At 45.9% G+C, this 16,522-nt stretch overlaps 3 protein-coding genes across 6 annotated transcripts; 2 read left to right on the forward strand and 1 right to left on the reverse strand.

Moving 5' to 3' along the window:
• Positions 1–370: 370 nt before the first annotated feature.
• Positions 371–3,315, forward strand: LOC100841343 (beta-amylase 1, chloroplastic). Its single transcript, XM_003571806.4, has 4 exons — positions 371–1,036; positions 1,119–1,329; positions 1,426–1,536; positions 1,621–3,315. Exons 1-4 carry the CDS (start codon positions 558–560, stop codon positions 2,422–2,424), a joined length of 1,605 nt encoding a protein of 534 aa, XP_003571854.1. The 5' UTR covers positions 371–557; the 3' UTR covers positions 2,425–3,315.
• Positions 3,149–4,838, reverse strand: LOC100828513 (60S ribosomal protein L21-1). The gene is made up of 2 exons (XM_010236495.3): positions 4,519–4,838; positions 3,149–3,614 (listed from the first exon to the last, which is right to left on the reverse strand). Exons 1-2 carry the CDS (start codon positions 4,753–4,755, stop codon positions 3,357–3,359), a joined length of 495 nt encoding a protein of 164 aa, XP_010234797.1. The 5' UTR covers positions 4,756–4,838; the 3' UTR covers positions 3,149–3,356.
• A 6,996-nt stretch (positions 4,839–11,834) lies between these two features.
• Positions 11,835–16,351, forward strand: LOC100842249 (ketohexokinase). Of its 4 annotated transcripts, none has more exons than XM_024461967.1 (12): positions 11,835–12,101; positions 12,242–12,331; positions 12,499–12,576; positions 12,724–12,798; positions 13,271–13,323; positions 14,200–14,350; positions 14,578–14,694; positions 14,819–14,945; positions 15,076–15,179; positions 15,310–15,445; positions 15,674–15,714; positions 15,808–16,351. In XM_024461967.1, exons 1-12 carry the CDS (start codon positions 11,946–11,948, stop codon positions 15,892–15,894), a joined length of 1,215 nt encoding a protein of 404 aa, XP_024317735.1. In that variant the 5' UTR covers positions 11,835–11,945; the 3' UTR covers positions 15,895–16,351. The 4 variants fall into 4 exon arrangements, with proteins under 4 accessions (XP_024317735.1, XP_024317734.1, XP_010234798.1 ...); XM_024461966.1 differs by having other exon boundaries at positions 15,812–16,351; XM_010236496.3 differs by having other exon boundaries at positions 11,836–12,101; positions 15,662–15,714; positions 15,812–16,351.
• Positions 16,352–16,522: the final 171 nt, after the last annotated feature.

Raw genomic sequence — 16,522 nt, forward strand, 5'->3', positions numbered from 1 at the left:
GTGGAGGCTGTGGTCACTGATTCACTGGGTAGGACTTCCTTCTGGCTCCAGGCGGCGAGAGATGCCGACCTGTTGCCGTCCTCGTCCTGGATGGAGATACGCTTCGGTGATACGTCACGGGAGAACGGCACTACCAATGCTGATGCAATCATTTTCTGCCAAATCGGCCACACGAAGGCCTCCTGGTCCCATTACGCGTCAAAAAACTCCAGCACACGTCAGCCGCTGCACTCTCCGCCCCATCGCAACCAGACGAAAACACTCATGGCCCACCAAGAGCCATGTGTCACCTTTCCTCGCTCCCTTCTCCTCCCGATTCCTATATAAACCTCCCGCCGGCGACTCCTTTCCTCGTCGAGACCTCCCTCCACGCATTGAACAAACTAAGAAATTCACCGATAGATATTTCCCGGTCTCCGACCTCCCAATAACCCCAATCATTTACCCGCCCCGCCAAAGGCCTCGCGGATCCAAATACTACTAATCCACAAAAACACTTTCTCGATCGAACTCGGCCGCGCGCGTTAGTGTAACCACGGGCCGGGGGGAAATCAAGCATGGCCTTTAACTTGGCTCAGAGTGCCGTGGCGGCATCGTCCTTCGCGCCCTCCACTGCGCGCCGCGTCGCCGCGCCGAGGAGGAAGGCAGCGTCCCAGGTGCCGCCGATCGGCCTGAGGCTGCAGAGGCGGCTAGCGGCGTGCGAGCCGTCGAGGATGTCATCGACGGCGTGCCGGGCGTCAGCGAGGAGTTCCGGGGTGCCGGTGTTCGTGATGTTGCCGCTGGACACCGTGAAGCAGTGCGGGAGCGGGCTGAAGCGCAGGAAGGCCATGGCGGCCAGCCTTGCGGCGCTCAAGAGCGCGGGCGTGGAGGGCGTCATGGTGGACGTGTGGTGGGGCACCGTGGAGAGCGAGGGCCCCGGGAGGTACAACTTCGCCGGGTACATGGAGCTCATGGAGATGGCGCGCGACACCGGGCTCAAGGTCCAGGCCGTCATGTCCTTCCACAAGTGCGGCGGCAACGTTGGCGACTCCGTCACGTACGCGCGTCCGTCCCCAGACATTTTTTCCGTTGGATCTTTTTCTGCTTACTGATCGAGGTTGGCGATCGCGTGCGTGCAGCATCCCACTGCCGAGGTGGGTAACGGAGGAGATGGACAAGGACCAGGACCTTGCCTACACCGACCAATGGGAGCGCCGCAACTACGAGTACGTCTCGCTCGGCTGCGACGCCGTGCCCGTGCTCAACGGCCGCGCCCCCGTCCAGTGCTACACCGACTTCATGCGCGCCTTCCGCGACCACTTCACTCGCTTCCTCGGCAACACCATCGTTGTACTGTGACTGTCCCCCCGCCCCGTTCAGTTCATAGACCCTGACCCTGGCGTCGTTGCGATGCTGATATCTCTTCATATTTGTGCATGCGCGCAGGAAATCCAAGTCGGCCTGGGCCCAGCAGGTGAGCTGCGCTTCCCTTCCTACCCGGAGAGCAACGGCACCTGGAGGTTCCCCGGCATCGGCGCTTTCCAATGCTACAACAGGGTATGAATTGAATTATTCCGATGGCTGTACTGTATATGATCAGGAAAAACAATTAATTGACATTGTTGGTCTACTCTGTCGCAGTACATGCTTAGCAGCCTCAAGAGTGCGGCGGAGGCGGCGGGCAAGCCGGAGTGGGGCATCAGCGGGCCGACGGACGCCGGCGAGTACAACAGCTGGCCGGAGGACACGCTCTTCTTCCGCCAAGACGGCGGCGGCTGGGGCTGCGAGTACGGCGAGTTCTTCATGTCGTGGTACTCCCAGATGCTCCTCGACCACGGGGACCGCGTCCTGTCGGGCGCCGCGTCCGTCTTCTCCGCGTCCGCCTCCCCCGACGTCGACGACATCCGCCTCTCCGCCAAGGTGTCCGGCATCCACTGGCACTACGGCACCCGGTCCCACGCGCCGGAGCTCACGGCCGGGTACTACAACACCGGGGACCGCGACGGGTACCGGCCCGTGGCGCGCATGCTGGCCCGGCACGGCGCCGTGCTTAACTTCACCTGCGTGGAGATGCGGGACCGCGAGCAGCCGCGGGAGGCGCGGTGCATGCCCGAGGCGCTGGTGCGGCAGGTGGCGGCCGCGGCCCGGGACGCCGGGGTGGGCCTGGCCGGCGAGAACGCGCTGCCGCGGTACGACGGCGCGGCCCACGACCAGGTCGTGGCCACGGCGGCCGAGCGCGCCGAGGAGGACCGCATGGTGGCCTTCACGTACCTCCGCATGGGGCCCGACCTGTTCCAGCCCGACAACTGGCGTCGGTTCGCGGCGTTCGTGAACCGGATGTCCAAGTCCGGGTCCTGCAGGGAGGCCGCCGAGCGGGAGGCGCACGGCGTCGCGCACGCCACCGGGGCGCTCGTGCACGAGGCCGCCGTTGCGCTGCGGGACTGATGGATGGCCACGGCTCAGGGTGTGTTTAGAGGACGCCGTGTGGGACTATTCTTTTTTTTTTTCTGCGCTTGTGTAGTTTGTGAGAGGTTCTGCGTTTGTGTTTTAGGTGGGAGACAGACGCTCGTAGGCAGAGAACATCCGTAGAAAAAAGATCGTGATGCGAGAGAGGGGAGGACAAAGTTGGTGCTCGTCAGCTCGTTGCATTTGTCCGATCGGGGTATGTTGGAGGAATACATCCCCATGCCAACATTTTGCAAACAAAATTACAGAGAGTGAACGTTAAATACAAAGGAGCATTCGTTGAAAAGATTGTGGTGAGGGGAGGACAAACTGATGCTCGATGGCTTTGTCCGATCGGTGTTTGTTCCGGATATATCGCCATTTTCATGGCAACAGTTTGCAAACATTTGTTGTGTTCCGTTGATGCTTCCTAGTTTCTTCTCCTCTGTGAATAGCTTTTGCCTTTCGCTCCTCGCTCCACAATGGCTCAGAAATCAACATCTCCAGGACGAACAAGATTACAAGAAACAAAACAATGAAAGGCTTCGCATCTTGTAACAACCACGCCAAGACGAAATACACGAAGCAAAACTTGCCAAGCAACAGTGTGTTTAACCAAGAGAAGCATATCAAGCAGAGAAGATGTACGTCAAGTAGACAGGCCAACAGCAAGCTCATAATCATTATCAAGATAATTCGGCTGTAGAGAGGAAGAACATTATGATGGTATGCAATAAAACTATAGTTAAATTGCAGGAGCGATATCACAAACAGTTCGGCACATCTTCATTCTTAAGGAAATAGCAGTATAGCATTTCTGCAAAACTCAGGATATCCTACACCATAATCTTCTTGACAGGAACAAAGACCCAACAAATCCTACTCAAAAGAGCAACATAGATACTGGTTGTGCAGGACAATAGACCAACATCCTAGTAACCGCCCTTGAGATCATTGACCACATCATAGGGAATGGGAGTGACGGTCTCGATTGTAGTACCCTCAACCATGAAGCCAGATTTAGGGCCCAGTGGCTGCCTCTTGGTGCTGATGACCTCACCGCGTGCCTTGGCCTCGGCCTTGAGCTGGTCATTCTTCACTTTCCTCAGGCGGAACTCCTCAGCACACCTGGACGGCTGAACATGCTCAACACGAACATGGATCCTTTTCCTGATAATGCGATTTCCAACCTGGACAATGTAGACATCAGTTTAACAGTATATACATTAGTACCAGAACTTGACAGCATATCAAATGGTTCCACTAAGAATGAAATGCAAAGCTTTGTCTTACACAACCGAGATAATTTAAACAATAAGAAATGTTTGCACTTATACAGTATTAATGCGTTTTAGCAACAATTACATTATTACCCATGAGAATAAGCAAAACATATATTACTATTACAAGTTGAGAAACTAAGAAGCAGTTATGTGATGGGTTCATGGCTGATCAGAAGTGAATCACTATCGGTAGCCTTAGCAGCCAGTTTGTCCAGCAAAGCACACTCCCTCTCCGTCAGTGATAGGCTTAATTTGTACACTATAGTAAACTCAATTTATGTTTTTTTTTCAGTTTCTAAGCGCACGAACATATCCAAACACGAAAGCATAATATGCTACAGATACCAGTAGACAATTCTGAGTAGAACAATTACAGTTAACTATCACACCCAAACTCTGACACAAGAGTCCACATCATGACGTAATGAAAAGTAACGAAAACTAGAATTCAATTCTCTAACAATGTAATACCTCTGTTAACCCAGAAGCTTAATTCATCTCAAAAGCAAATATACGTAATACCGATGGCAGAAACTACAACAGTGCTAATATAACCAAAATCACCGCCCTAAAATCATGTAAGCAACGGACTTCTTAACCAGTCAGACCAACGCAGCTCGTACCAAACATTCCAGCAGGAGGTAGAAGGGCACAACAGCTGCTAGATAAACAAAATCGCACTTGAAAATAACTACGATTTGCACAAATCTTACGAATGCGAGTAGCTGCAAAACCTTATAGGCGAGGGTCGCCGAGATGGATCCACAACGGTTGCACAACCTCGATGTCAGCAGAGGAGATCTATCCATACCTGTTTGTTGATCTCAACGCCTATGGCGCGCTTGGTGACGTTCCAGACTCGTCCGGTGCGGCCGTGGTAGAACTTGTGCGGCATGCCCTTGTGCACGGCGCCGTTCACCTTGACGTCGACGTACTCCCCAACCTTGTAGATGCGCAGGTAGGTGGTGAGCGGGATGTAACCCTTCTTCCGGAACGGGCGCGCGAACAGGTCGCGCGTCCGCGACCGCAGACCGTGGCCGGCCGGCATCCTGCTCCTCCTGCTTTGCTTTGCGCGGGGGCGGCGGCGCGAGTGGGGTGGGCGGCGTGGGGGCGCTAGGGTTTGTGATGGTTTGGGGATGGTTCGTTTTTATAGTTGCGGGGTGGGGGCTTTTAGGTTGTGTTGGGCTGGGCTTGTATGTAGAGTTTTCAGCCCATTGCAGAAGGTTGAAAGTGATAATGGAAAACTACTTACTGTTCTACCTCTCTCTCAAAATGTTCAAAAAAAAACTCTCTCTCAATTTTTTTTTAAAACCTCTCTCTCAAAAAAGATGGTAGTGTTCTAAAAAAAGAAAAGGAAAACTATTCTGTTTGTGCGCAATTTGTTTTTGTAATTTTACAAAATAGGAGTATAACCAAGTCCTCGACTATTAAGATAAACCATGGAATTAAACTTTGATGAACAAATAACATGTTTTGTGGTTAAAAAAAGGGGAGAGTTGCACACAATACTCAGGGGATAGTGCATCAAAATTTTAAAATTCCGAAGTAGAAACAAAAGGCTCCCTCTGTTGTCGCCTGGTGGACGCTATCCAATACAAAAAAAACAACATTTTACTAGGTACTTTCCTTTTTTCTGGAGAAATGGCGTGGGTCCAGCTATTTGGACAACAAAATTATTAGGACCATATGCTTGTATAAGAAAGACATGAGCGAGGTCAAAACCATGTGCTAAGAAAAGTTAGGGTCGGGTCTAGCCCTCGGAGCATGCAGCAGCTAAGTTTTTTTTATGGAGTCAACTCAAGTCGAAATCTCGATTCTATCGATAGTTGACCTTGTCGGTCCAACAACATTCTCATGTATCCAAATTCTCATGTATCCAACGGTTGCATGCGGGTGGAGCAACGGTACCACATGGTACCAATCAGCATTTTTGTTCTCCACCCCGCTGTTGCCATCGCAACCAATGGCGGAAGCACGGGGACCGGCAGGAGCTTTCGTACTATATAAACTATGTACAGTACTTTCGTACTTTGCCCCCCTAATAGCAATTTTTATATTCTACCCTCTCCTACCCACCCTCTCCCGAGCCATGGGGAGGCCCTCCAACGGCGGTGCCAGCTTCGGGTGAGCATGTCATGGAGGTCCAATTGAATTTGGTTGTTTTGTAAACCTTGTGTATATTTCTTGTGAGTAAAATGGATCTTGTGTATTTGGATTTGGATGAACTTAGACTTTGTGTCGGTGAGTTTGGTATACTAGAGCATTTTTTTAGGGCTTGGATTTGCACAACGATCTGTTGGTCACCTCTAACTGTACTTGCGCAACTTGAACTTTGATCTCAGAAACAACTCAATCAATTCTTGAATTCTATAAAAGGATCTCTAATAGATGATGCAACATAGGCTTGGTGCCCTAAAAAATGATTTATAAGGTATTTGGGTAAAAAAATGTCCTCCATCAGTTGTCCTATACCTACGGGGCGAATGCAATTTTTTTGGGGCAGTCTCAAATTTTGCCCCCTCTGTTGCAAATATGCTGCCGCAAAAAAAAAACCACGCACACGCGCTGCCTCAACCGCCACCCTGAAATATCTCCACGCCCTCCCGTGCCATGCAACGCCAAATCTGACCGCCACGCCGTTCCCCCGCAAATTCGCGCGGTGCAACTTTTTTCTCTTTGGTCTTCTTTGACACCACCAAATATCCTCTAAAAAAGGTTTTTCAGAAAAAAAATTGTCTCTATAAGTCTATGCTCTACTCTCTCGGAAGATAACAATACCTTTCCTCCCTTTCTCTTTCTGTGGCCGCCCTCCCTTCCCGTCTTTGTTACCATCTCATCCCCGCTTTGCAATCATCACATCTTTATAACTTCATCTCTCTCAGATCACCCTGTCGTTGTGCCCCGCTGCTAAATAACATCATCTTTCTCTGTTCCTTTCAGTCTACTCGACAAAGACACCCCCTCCCACCCCTAGACTCAGCCGCCTCTTTTTGTTTGCTATGAACCTCTTCTGCACGGTTGCATGGCAAGAAAATGTATACCTTCAAGGATAATTTTTGTCAAGCATCCGTAACTATTTTTTTAAAAGGTCAACAATTGGAGAGCCAATGATCTTGACTATATTTAATTAGCTCCGTGTAGTATGCGAGAAGACGAGTCCGCATCCCCGTGCGTCCGCGAGTTGCTCCAGATGAAATCCCTTTGCCGGTGATTGCTAGATGTTGCTGCTTCTTTACTTGTCAACAACGGATTGATTTTTCCTCATCTTAGCTCTTCTAGTGAATCGATGGAATCCATGGAATTGGTCCGTGCTATTAAAACGATGGAATCCATGGAGGCACTGCAACAACGCTTGCTGACTTCCTCGATGCCCCCTTCGCATGGCATGGCAGGCGCGGGCTCGAAGACGGACGCGTCGGCATCTAGGGATGGCAAGCGGAGGCGCGCGGGCAGGGAGCCATCGGCAGGTGGCAGCGAGGGAAACTAGGGAGATGATTTTTTTTCCTGTGGCTGCTTGTGCAGCGTGGGAGGAGGAGTCGGATGGGGGGGAGGTCAGGGCGAGGGGGCGGGGTGAGGCCGAGACAAGGGCGGGCGAGGGCGAGAGGGTCAGGCCGCGCAGGACGGCTGGGGCGCCCAACTATCGCTAACAACTTCAATTTAACGATAGTAATAGATACCACACCAGCCGTGTTCTACGATAAATCATCTTGAAAACCACAAACTGTTTTATGTCCAACATCTCAGTTCTGTAACATTCTGGATGTTATTTTGCTCGTTCGTGTCAGAGATGCTCCGATCGCAACTCGGGGTCCGTTTGGTTCCCTTGCTCACTTAGGTGCTAGCCGCAGCTGAGTTTTGCTCGTCTTGCCTCAGCTATGCATTTGGTTAGTTCGCTTTGGCCGGCAAAAGTTAGGTGTTAGTCGTTTGGTTGATTTATTTTTTAGGGCAAGCCCAACTACTAGCAACGGATTAGCTCAGCTCAGGTTAGGCAACCAGCTCATTTGAATGCGTACACAAATTGTAAATAGCTACACAATAGATAATCACTCATAAGAAACATTGCAACTGCAGGACAATTAATTTGAGACATTGGTAAATCATAATTTGAATAACAAACTTATTATTCAAGAATAAATAAATGTGTCACGTTATTACATACATGGCACGATGCTGAAATAAACACTTATTTCAAAAGTTTTAACTAAAATGAATCACATGTTAGTACGCACGTAAGAAGGATAGTTATCCGCGACCCATCGCCGCACCCACTCTTTGATAGAATGCATTGGACGCCCCTTCAACATGGAAGCCACTTGTTCATTCGTGGCCAGAGATGTCTGTAATGCAAGTAAAATGTAGAGCGGTATTCTTCCATGTCATCTATTATTTTGTATAAGTTCTCATTTGGATTAGTCACGTGTGTGAAACGCATGATTTCAGACATATCATGCAGAGAATGTGTCATGTCTGTAATTACGCTGTCATCACACTTGACCCTCTTACCTTTGTCACGGCTACCACCTCTAGGGCACTTTGAAGAAGAGCTTTCACTGTTGGTGTCTTCGGGAAGACAATCCGAATCATATTGCGTTGCAGGATCAACATCGGCATCACTCACATTCTTGTCGCCAACAAAATCCTTGTCACGAGAAGAAACATGGTCATAGGGAGTTTGCAGGACTGAGAACTCTCCCGTAGCATGCTTATCTTGAAATACGTACTCCATATCATCAAATGAAGCAATGGGCACATTGATACACTTTGCCCTTTTGTCTTTGTTCTGGACAATGGAAGGAAAATCAAAATGTTAGTTTACTAAAGAAAAGAAATGATAATGAATGGAAATATAAGTTAACATAGTAGTGCTCACATTCTTCATCCGAACAACCTCTGTCTTGTCATATAAAATTATCTTGTTGACATCATCAAAATTGGCACCACTTAAGTTCTTCGCCTCTAAAATAACCTTCCACTGGGCTTTCAGTTTGTGGAACTTGTGATAAACTTGCCTCTGTGTGAAAACAGTGCCAAACTTTGTGTTGATTTGTTTTGCACAGTCCTCGTGATGCAACTCTTTGAAAATAAATTGTTTCCCCTCAGACTGAAATTTCTCTTTGTAATAGTGTAGCATTTCTTCGACAACTTGGGGTTGCCACACCACGTTGTTGCCCGCCATATATCTCTGTAACACAATCTAAGTTTTAGAATACTTAGACAGAATAAAACCCCTAAGATGCATATATACATATCTATATATGACATTATATATGTATCAAGGAGAGAAAAAATATTTATAGAAAGCATGATCACAAATTAACTTCACAGAAAAACACTCACAAGTCATTACTGAAAGTGTTAACACAACATAGTATCAACAAATTCATACATAGAGCTTAAGCAACAGAAATTAACCATTCCTAACATTATGTCTATTTCTCCACATATTGGCTGCCATGTTATCCCTGTCTCCAAGTACCTCCCTCTGTTCTTGACGCAAATCTCGTTGGACACGGCCTGCTGATCTTGGATAATGTTCAAACCAGTTCTGCTCACTATAGACTAGTTCATCAGGTCCCCCATTTAGCAATATCTAGTTGTGAAGGATGCAACATGCTATGACAACTCGTACTTGCGAAGGAAAGGGATAATAAGGTCTAGTTGTGAGAAATTTGAACCGATTCTTTAAAGTCCCAAATGCTCTCTCAACAGTAGTACGAAAGGATGAGTGCCTTAAGTTGAATAACTCATTTGGGGTGCGTGGTTTATTATTACCCCTCCATTCCCGCAAATGATATTGAGTTTGACGAAATGGTGGTAGGAATCCTCTCCTAGCTACATACCCAGCATCTGCAAGATAGTACTTACCTAAAATGACATTACAAAGAAAATTAATCTTTTTATATGTTATATGTCCATATATATATATGTGTGTACTAAATGGTAGGGACCTACCTTCAAGGACTCTTAGGCCATTAGGATGCTCAAGAGAATGCCTTAAAACAGTTGAATCGTGTGCCGAACCTTCCCAGCCCGCACTAACATATGTGAACAACAAATCAAAGTCGACCGCAACAAGAACATTTTGGGTATGGAAAGGTTTCCTGCCATGAAATCTGTGTACTATCCGAGCTGGAACATGGCATGGAACATGGGTTCCATCAATGGCACCAATGCAGTCCTAAACATCACATTAGCAATAAGTAATTAGTAAATACAACTACCACATTATGAAGCTAATTTCTAGTTTTTTTGAAACAAGATGGAGTATTGTACTATATACCTTAAAATAGGGATCAAATCGCCGGTTGCCTTGAATTTTGGATGGAATATCAAGTGATCGATGCCTAAGCATTTCTGGTCCAAGTTCCCCAATTGCAAATAATACTTTATTGAAGTAACGACTCACCGTCTCTCCTGACCTTGTGAAATGAAAACTAATATTGATATTTTTCTTATGATGACCTACTGTTGTGAGGAACATGGCTACTTGTTCCTCTACAGTACAGTGCCATGTATCTCTCAGTGATTCGATACTCCGTAACTCACGACAAAGTTTGAAGAAAACGGTTTTTCCCATGCCCAATTCCCCAATACAATGTTTCTCCTCACCACAATATAGTTTCCGTAGATATGCCATCCTTTCCTTATTTTTCTCTAGCAATGAATATCGTCTAGGACCTATCGATTCGCTTACATATATAAGTAGTGTACAATATGCGAGTACAAAAGCACTGAAGAAGGCAATCTGTCTGTTAATTTGTGCGATGTCATCCATCTATAAGACAATCAAAGAAGACTGAAAATTAATTACTTACACAACAAGTTGTCATCACTCACGAGTACGTAGGAAGTGCAGGAAAATTGTAGACAAAGCTATGCTGAGACAATCAATAGAAATTAAAAAAAACCTTATAATCCCACGAGTCAATTTAGTTTAGTCCAATCAGCTGCGGGTACTTGACACTAACAAATAGATACTTCATAGTTCATACTATAGTACTTATTATTTATTTCATATGACTCTCTCCCCTAGCACCACATTACTAAATCCTACATTTGCCCTTAGGAGATGCAAGACACAAGCAGAGGAGGCTCTGCTTCTTACGAGAAAAATCACAAGCAGAGAGTTACCTAACTTGTGTACTGCCAAGAAAATTCAAACATGCAAGAGAAGGAAGTATCAGATACGCACTCATAACAAAGTTGATCTATGCATACCTTGACTAAAGCATATGCACACAATCAACCAAGTAGGAGTACTAGTTAACACGTACTGTTAGTTTTAGATGTAGGCTACTACAACCAACATTAAATAAATAAAGAGAGCAAATACACTAGATTCTCGATAGTCTTTACCAATCACAAATCACATCGGCACCTGAACATGACATATGGACCGATGGCCATCTAACTCAATCACAGTAAATAGGGAAAAAGAACCCAGGGATATGTGAATGCGAACTTTAAGGATTGGGGTGCTAAACGAAGCTTGCCTTGCGGAAGATCGCGGACGGGCAAGAGTTGGCCGATTTGTGTCTTTCTTCGACTCCAGCAGCAACCTTGGCGATGAATCAGAGGAGCGGCGATGGCCTTTACTTAAAGGGGGAGAAGGGGGACCGAGTCCATGTGAGGAAGGAGGAGATCCGCGGAAGAGGAGGAATCGGGATGGAGGAGAAGAATCGAAGATCTAGGCAAGCGGAAACGGAGGAATCAAGATGGAAGAGAAGAATCGAGCAGAAGAGCAGGAATCGGGATGAGTTGTTGAGGGGATGAAGTCGTGTTTTCCGTCAAGAGCGGAGTATTTTTTTTCGCGCGAAGCGCGTTTTGCCGTCGGAGGCGAGCCGGTCTGGCTCTCCTTCGTGGGCAAGAATTTTTTGACCCGTTCGGACTAACTCGCTCCCAGAAAACAGAAAAATTTAACAATACCAAACGCCAAGTCTAACCCAACGAGACTAGTTTGGTTTTTGATTGGAAACCAAACGGACCCTCGGTTCCCATGCTTCTTCTCTACACAAAAGCCCAAAAACACTTTCGCAAGTCTACTCGGCGGTCGGCGCCAAGACAAATCCAACGGAGGCTGGGACCCTCTCGCATTACTCCCACACGGTCCCACCACCTACCTCCCGTCCCAAACTCCGCAACTACCAGGATCGGGCTCTCAGCTCAGTTCAGCTCTGCTCTCTCTCTCCACCCACACCCCGCCATCGACCGGCCGGCTCGTGCCTCTGGCCCTCCACCATGCCGCTCCTCCGATACTCGCCGCCCCCCTACTCTCTCCCACCCTCCGCCGCGCCTCGCTGCCCAGGATCCCTCCTCCGCTCTCCCGGTGCCAACATCTCCACCACGCCGCCGCGCGGTCCCTCCACCGCCGTCCTAGCCGCGAACCGCGTCGTGGTGAGACACTGGACCTCGTACACTGATCGCTTCACTCGCCAGTCGCCAACGCTCGCGTGCTTGCTTGTTCCCCTGGTCAGTAGTCTCTCTCTAGTCTGGTCTGATCGAGTGATCGGTCGTGTTTTTTTTTTCCTTGGCAGTTGGGGTGCGGGCTGGTAACGCTGGACTACCTCGCCACGGTGGACGCGTACCCGCGGCCCGACGACAAGATCCGCAGCGGGGAGCTTCAGGTGACCATGCCCTCGCTCAAGATCCCCCCCCCCCCCCCCCCCTTTTGCAGTGGCACTGCGAAATTCGCGCGGTTGCATTGCCTAGTCCCCTCCACGAGCTGAATCTGCGGCATTGCATTTGCAGTGACAATTTTCTTTGCTTCCTTGCTGGCTCTTGGTGTGTGCAGATATCAGGGGGCGGGAATGCCGGGAACGCGCTGACCGCTGCCGCTCGCCTGGGCCTGAACACGAGGTTGATCTCCAAGGTAATTGCATTTTCTCTACCTGTTGTTGTGGTAACTCGTTGGCGGGTTCTACACCACAATTCTTCCATTCACAGTGTAAACTTCACTGAACTTTGCTCAACTAGTGTGTCATGCGACGTGCTTCACCCCACATACATGTCTTTTCAGGTGGCCAACGATGAAATTGGAGGAACTGTTCTTTCAGAGCTCAAGGAAGCTGGAATTGATGTGTCACATGTTATAGTAAGGCTTGGATTATGAATAACTTTTGCATCTTTGATAATCATATGCATGCAAGTAAGTATATGGTTATAGGGAAGGTACACACTTTGTAACTATTTCCCCCAAAATAAACATTCATATCGATATTTGTTCCTGCCATATGGAAGATAACAACATCCAATTTCAGTACCATTGAAGTTATGCCCACTACTGAAGATAACTGAAATCCTGATTGATTATCTTTAAGCTAGACGATACTATTTCTCTGGAACAAAAAGTTACATAACCACATAACTTGTTCTTGTGTTCAAGAAATAAAAAAAATTATCCTGAATTACGTATCTTAGACCACCTTCTTGCATGAGATGATTTTTTTTACAGTAGCTTAAAGATTAACAGATGAGAGATGCGTGTAAAATCTTCACTGAAATATCAGCTTGGACTTCTCTTCGTCTTTTTTGTCTCATATTCTTTGTGCCATTCTGCTTTGCAGATCTCTAATGGCGGAAACACAACATTTGTTTATGTTATTATTGATAAGACAACGTAAGAACTTATCTTTTTCATCATCATCATTATTTGAAGCCAGGGTAGTACTTAGTTTCATGTTGTTGTATATAGGTAAGTGAAACAGTGAAGATAGGTAGAGCTTGCACAGATGAATATGCCTAAGCTGACCTGAATGAATTTGCTGGTCCTCTTGTCTACTCTGCGCCAGTACATGCACATAAATTTCCTAAATGAAAGTTCCTATTCTGAATGATATCTAAATTACCTTATTATTTGGAGAGTTTTCTCCAATCTTCTTTCTTTTATGCCTTGTGCGGCATAACATAAATCATTAATGAAAGGTGTGCAGTGCCTCCATAGTTTTTGTTCTGTTGTTCTCAGATACTGCACATTTAGATAGGACCAAAGAAAAATAGAAGACATACTCCCTCCGCCAAAAACTGTGAGGTACACATGCTTTTGAAGAGTTTACTTTGACCAAGAATTTGTTCAACAACATGTGGATCTTGTGATACAAAATTGATATCATTCGATTCATATTAAAAAATATTTTCCAATGCTATTGATTTTATACCGAATAATCCATATATAGCTAGAGTAATTATTGATCAAATTAAATATTGAGAAGCGCGTGTGCCTTACAGTTTTGGGAAATACATGTAAAGGAAGGATATTTATATATTTTTTCCCATCACCTGATCCATTATACCTAACCATTTTGTCCTTTGGTGTCCACATTTCATTCTTTTGCTGGTTGCTGAATCAGTTTCCTACAGGGTTGAAGATATTAGTCTTTTTCAAGAGTAGGAATATAGGATTATGGGATGGCTCTTATTCATCTTTTGCAATTTAATTTATGGCATCATAAAGAAGTTATCATGCATATACTTAAAGAACTCTTTACATTTGTAGGAAAACTCGCACATGTATAATCACGTCAGGCTACCCACAAATGGTTCCTAGTGATTTATCAATGTCAAATTTGTCAGCTGCACTGCAAGATGTAAACTTGCTATACCTAGATGGATACTCACATGAAATGGCATTAGCTGTTGCTAAGCAGGTAAGTTCATTTTTCAAAATTGTTGCAACATCAGTTTACTGATACAGCACATATGCTTCTCTGCCATTTGGTTTGTGCCATTCAATGTTCGAAATCCAAGTGGATCCATACTGGCTGGTTAATTCTTTAAGAGATTAAAAATCCAATTCTAAGCCTACAGTAACCGTATATCAAACCTGTTAAAAAAGATAAATCATACTTTAGTATCTTGCTTGATAAATGTGCAGGCTGATCTGATGAAGATTCCTATACTGGTTGATGCGGAACCGGAAAGAACAAAGACGGAATTGGAAAGTTTACTCGGAGTAGCAAGTTACATTGTCTGTTCAGGGAAATTTCCAGAGGTATTGTGAGATCATGATATATTCTAAGAGAGATGTATACTCTTTATCTTCAGTTGTATACTCTCAGTACAGTTTTATTAGCTTTTTCACATACTAATTTCAGTGACGTCTTCTTTTGAAAAAGAAATGGACATCCATCTCATCCATTCCGTCTGCACTACTAGAGATCCTTCTGCAATATCCCCATGCAAAATTTGTAATTGCAACCCTTGGAGAGAAGGGCTGCATGATGCTTGAGCAGATCGAAGATGGTCAGCTTTGGACTTTTGGTTTTCTCTTGATAAGATTAACACGATCAAGGAAACATAATGTATACCTGTTGCCTTTGAGATTTCAAGCTCATTTTATAATTTTCTGGTCTTCTGGTATGTTTGTAAGCAGGTGATGATCCTGGAGTGGGTGCAGCAGATATAAAGAATGTTGCTGAGTCCTTACAGGTGAAAGCGCATAACGATGACAGCCTGCCAACTTGTGTGTCATCCAAGGTATGAAAAGTTGACAACGTTTCTGGTTCTTGCAATTGTTTGAGATTGTTGTGTCGTCGAAATTATTAGAAATTTATTGGCTGCTTAGCAGTCTTTTACTATATTATCATTTTCAATTTTATCATTCTAGTTCATGAGACTCTCTTCAAGAGGGATTGGGACTATATTTGGAAGAGTGCTCATAGGAACAGCAGAAAGAATTCCTGCCTCAGAGCTTGTTGATACCACTGGTTGTGGTGATGCGTTTATAGGAGCAGTACTTCATGGTGAGACATATTAACTTCTTTCAGACTGTGTATTTTCCCCCTCTTATTAACTATATTTTGCCTAAGGAGCAAGAAGTTTGCTAGAGAAGTACTAGAACCACTACTTCATTGCTGGACTAAATGCCCGCCAGTAGTTTTTTTTCCAACTAAATAGTGACCGTCGATCAGTTATCATTGACACTTTATGGTACTATTTCCCTTATTGATTCTACATAGGACTGTCCACAGAGATGCCTCCCGAAAAGATGCTGCCTTTCGCTTGTCAAGTGGTAAACCAATCTCCTTCTGCCATAAAAGAAGCAGGGTTTTTGTTTCACTTACCCTGACCAAGATATACACCAATCTTGCTGCTGATGTCTCAGGCAGGCATCAAATGCAGAGCGATCGGGGCGCGCACCGGCTTGCCGTGGCAATCTGATACACGCCTGGCTAAATTCTTCTGTCAGTAATTCTGAAAACTCTGGAAAAGGGAAAAGGAAGGGCGTTGATTAGAGAAATGCATCATGCTATCAGTTTCATGCCCCAATCGGTGATTCGGTGTAGTGCTAGACTGTCAGCATAAGGAACCGTCATGTCAATGCCCCCATTCAAATCATGGGTCCCGAGGTACTGCTTGGTTGAATAAAATCAGTCTGGAATTGAGTTTTTTTTACACTCTTGATTTAATTGAAGGCCCTGTCTAGAAACACAGGATTTCCAGACTGATTTTATTCAACCAACCAGGCCCTGTCTAGAAACACAGGATTTCCAAACTCCTGCAAAATTGTCATGCACTTCTTGTGTTCCAAACATCATTATGTATTTCTATTCGGGCATGTCAGCCCTATATATGTATGGTCAAACAAACACTTTGTACATGGCAACCTTTACAACTATGAGCATCGGAATCAGCTTGTGTCCATGCAATGTAAACGCAGTCATTGGAGAGTCCAAATCAGCTTCCAAATTTTCCAATGTTCCCTATAAATTCTAGAAACATAACCAAATCGAATTGAATCCAATTAAACCATGTCGTTGCTGAACTCTTCTAACTTGGGCTCGATTACAGGCTCCATCAGTCCATCACCATCTCGCCTT

Source organism: Brachypodium distachyon, chromosome 3 (genome assembly GCF_000005505.3).
Source record: "Brachypodium distachyon strain Bd21 chromosome 3, Brachypodium_distachyon_v3.0, whole genome shotgun sequence".
In the NCBI taxonomy this organism is placed as follows: domain Eukaryota; kingdom Viridiplantae; phylum Streptophyta; class Magnoliopsida; order Poales; family Poaceae; genus Brachypodium; species Brachypodium distachyon.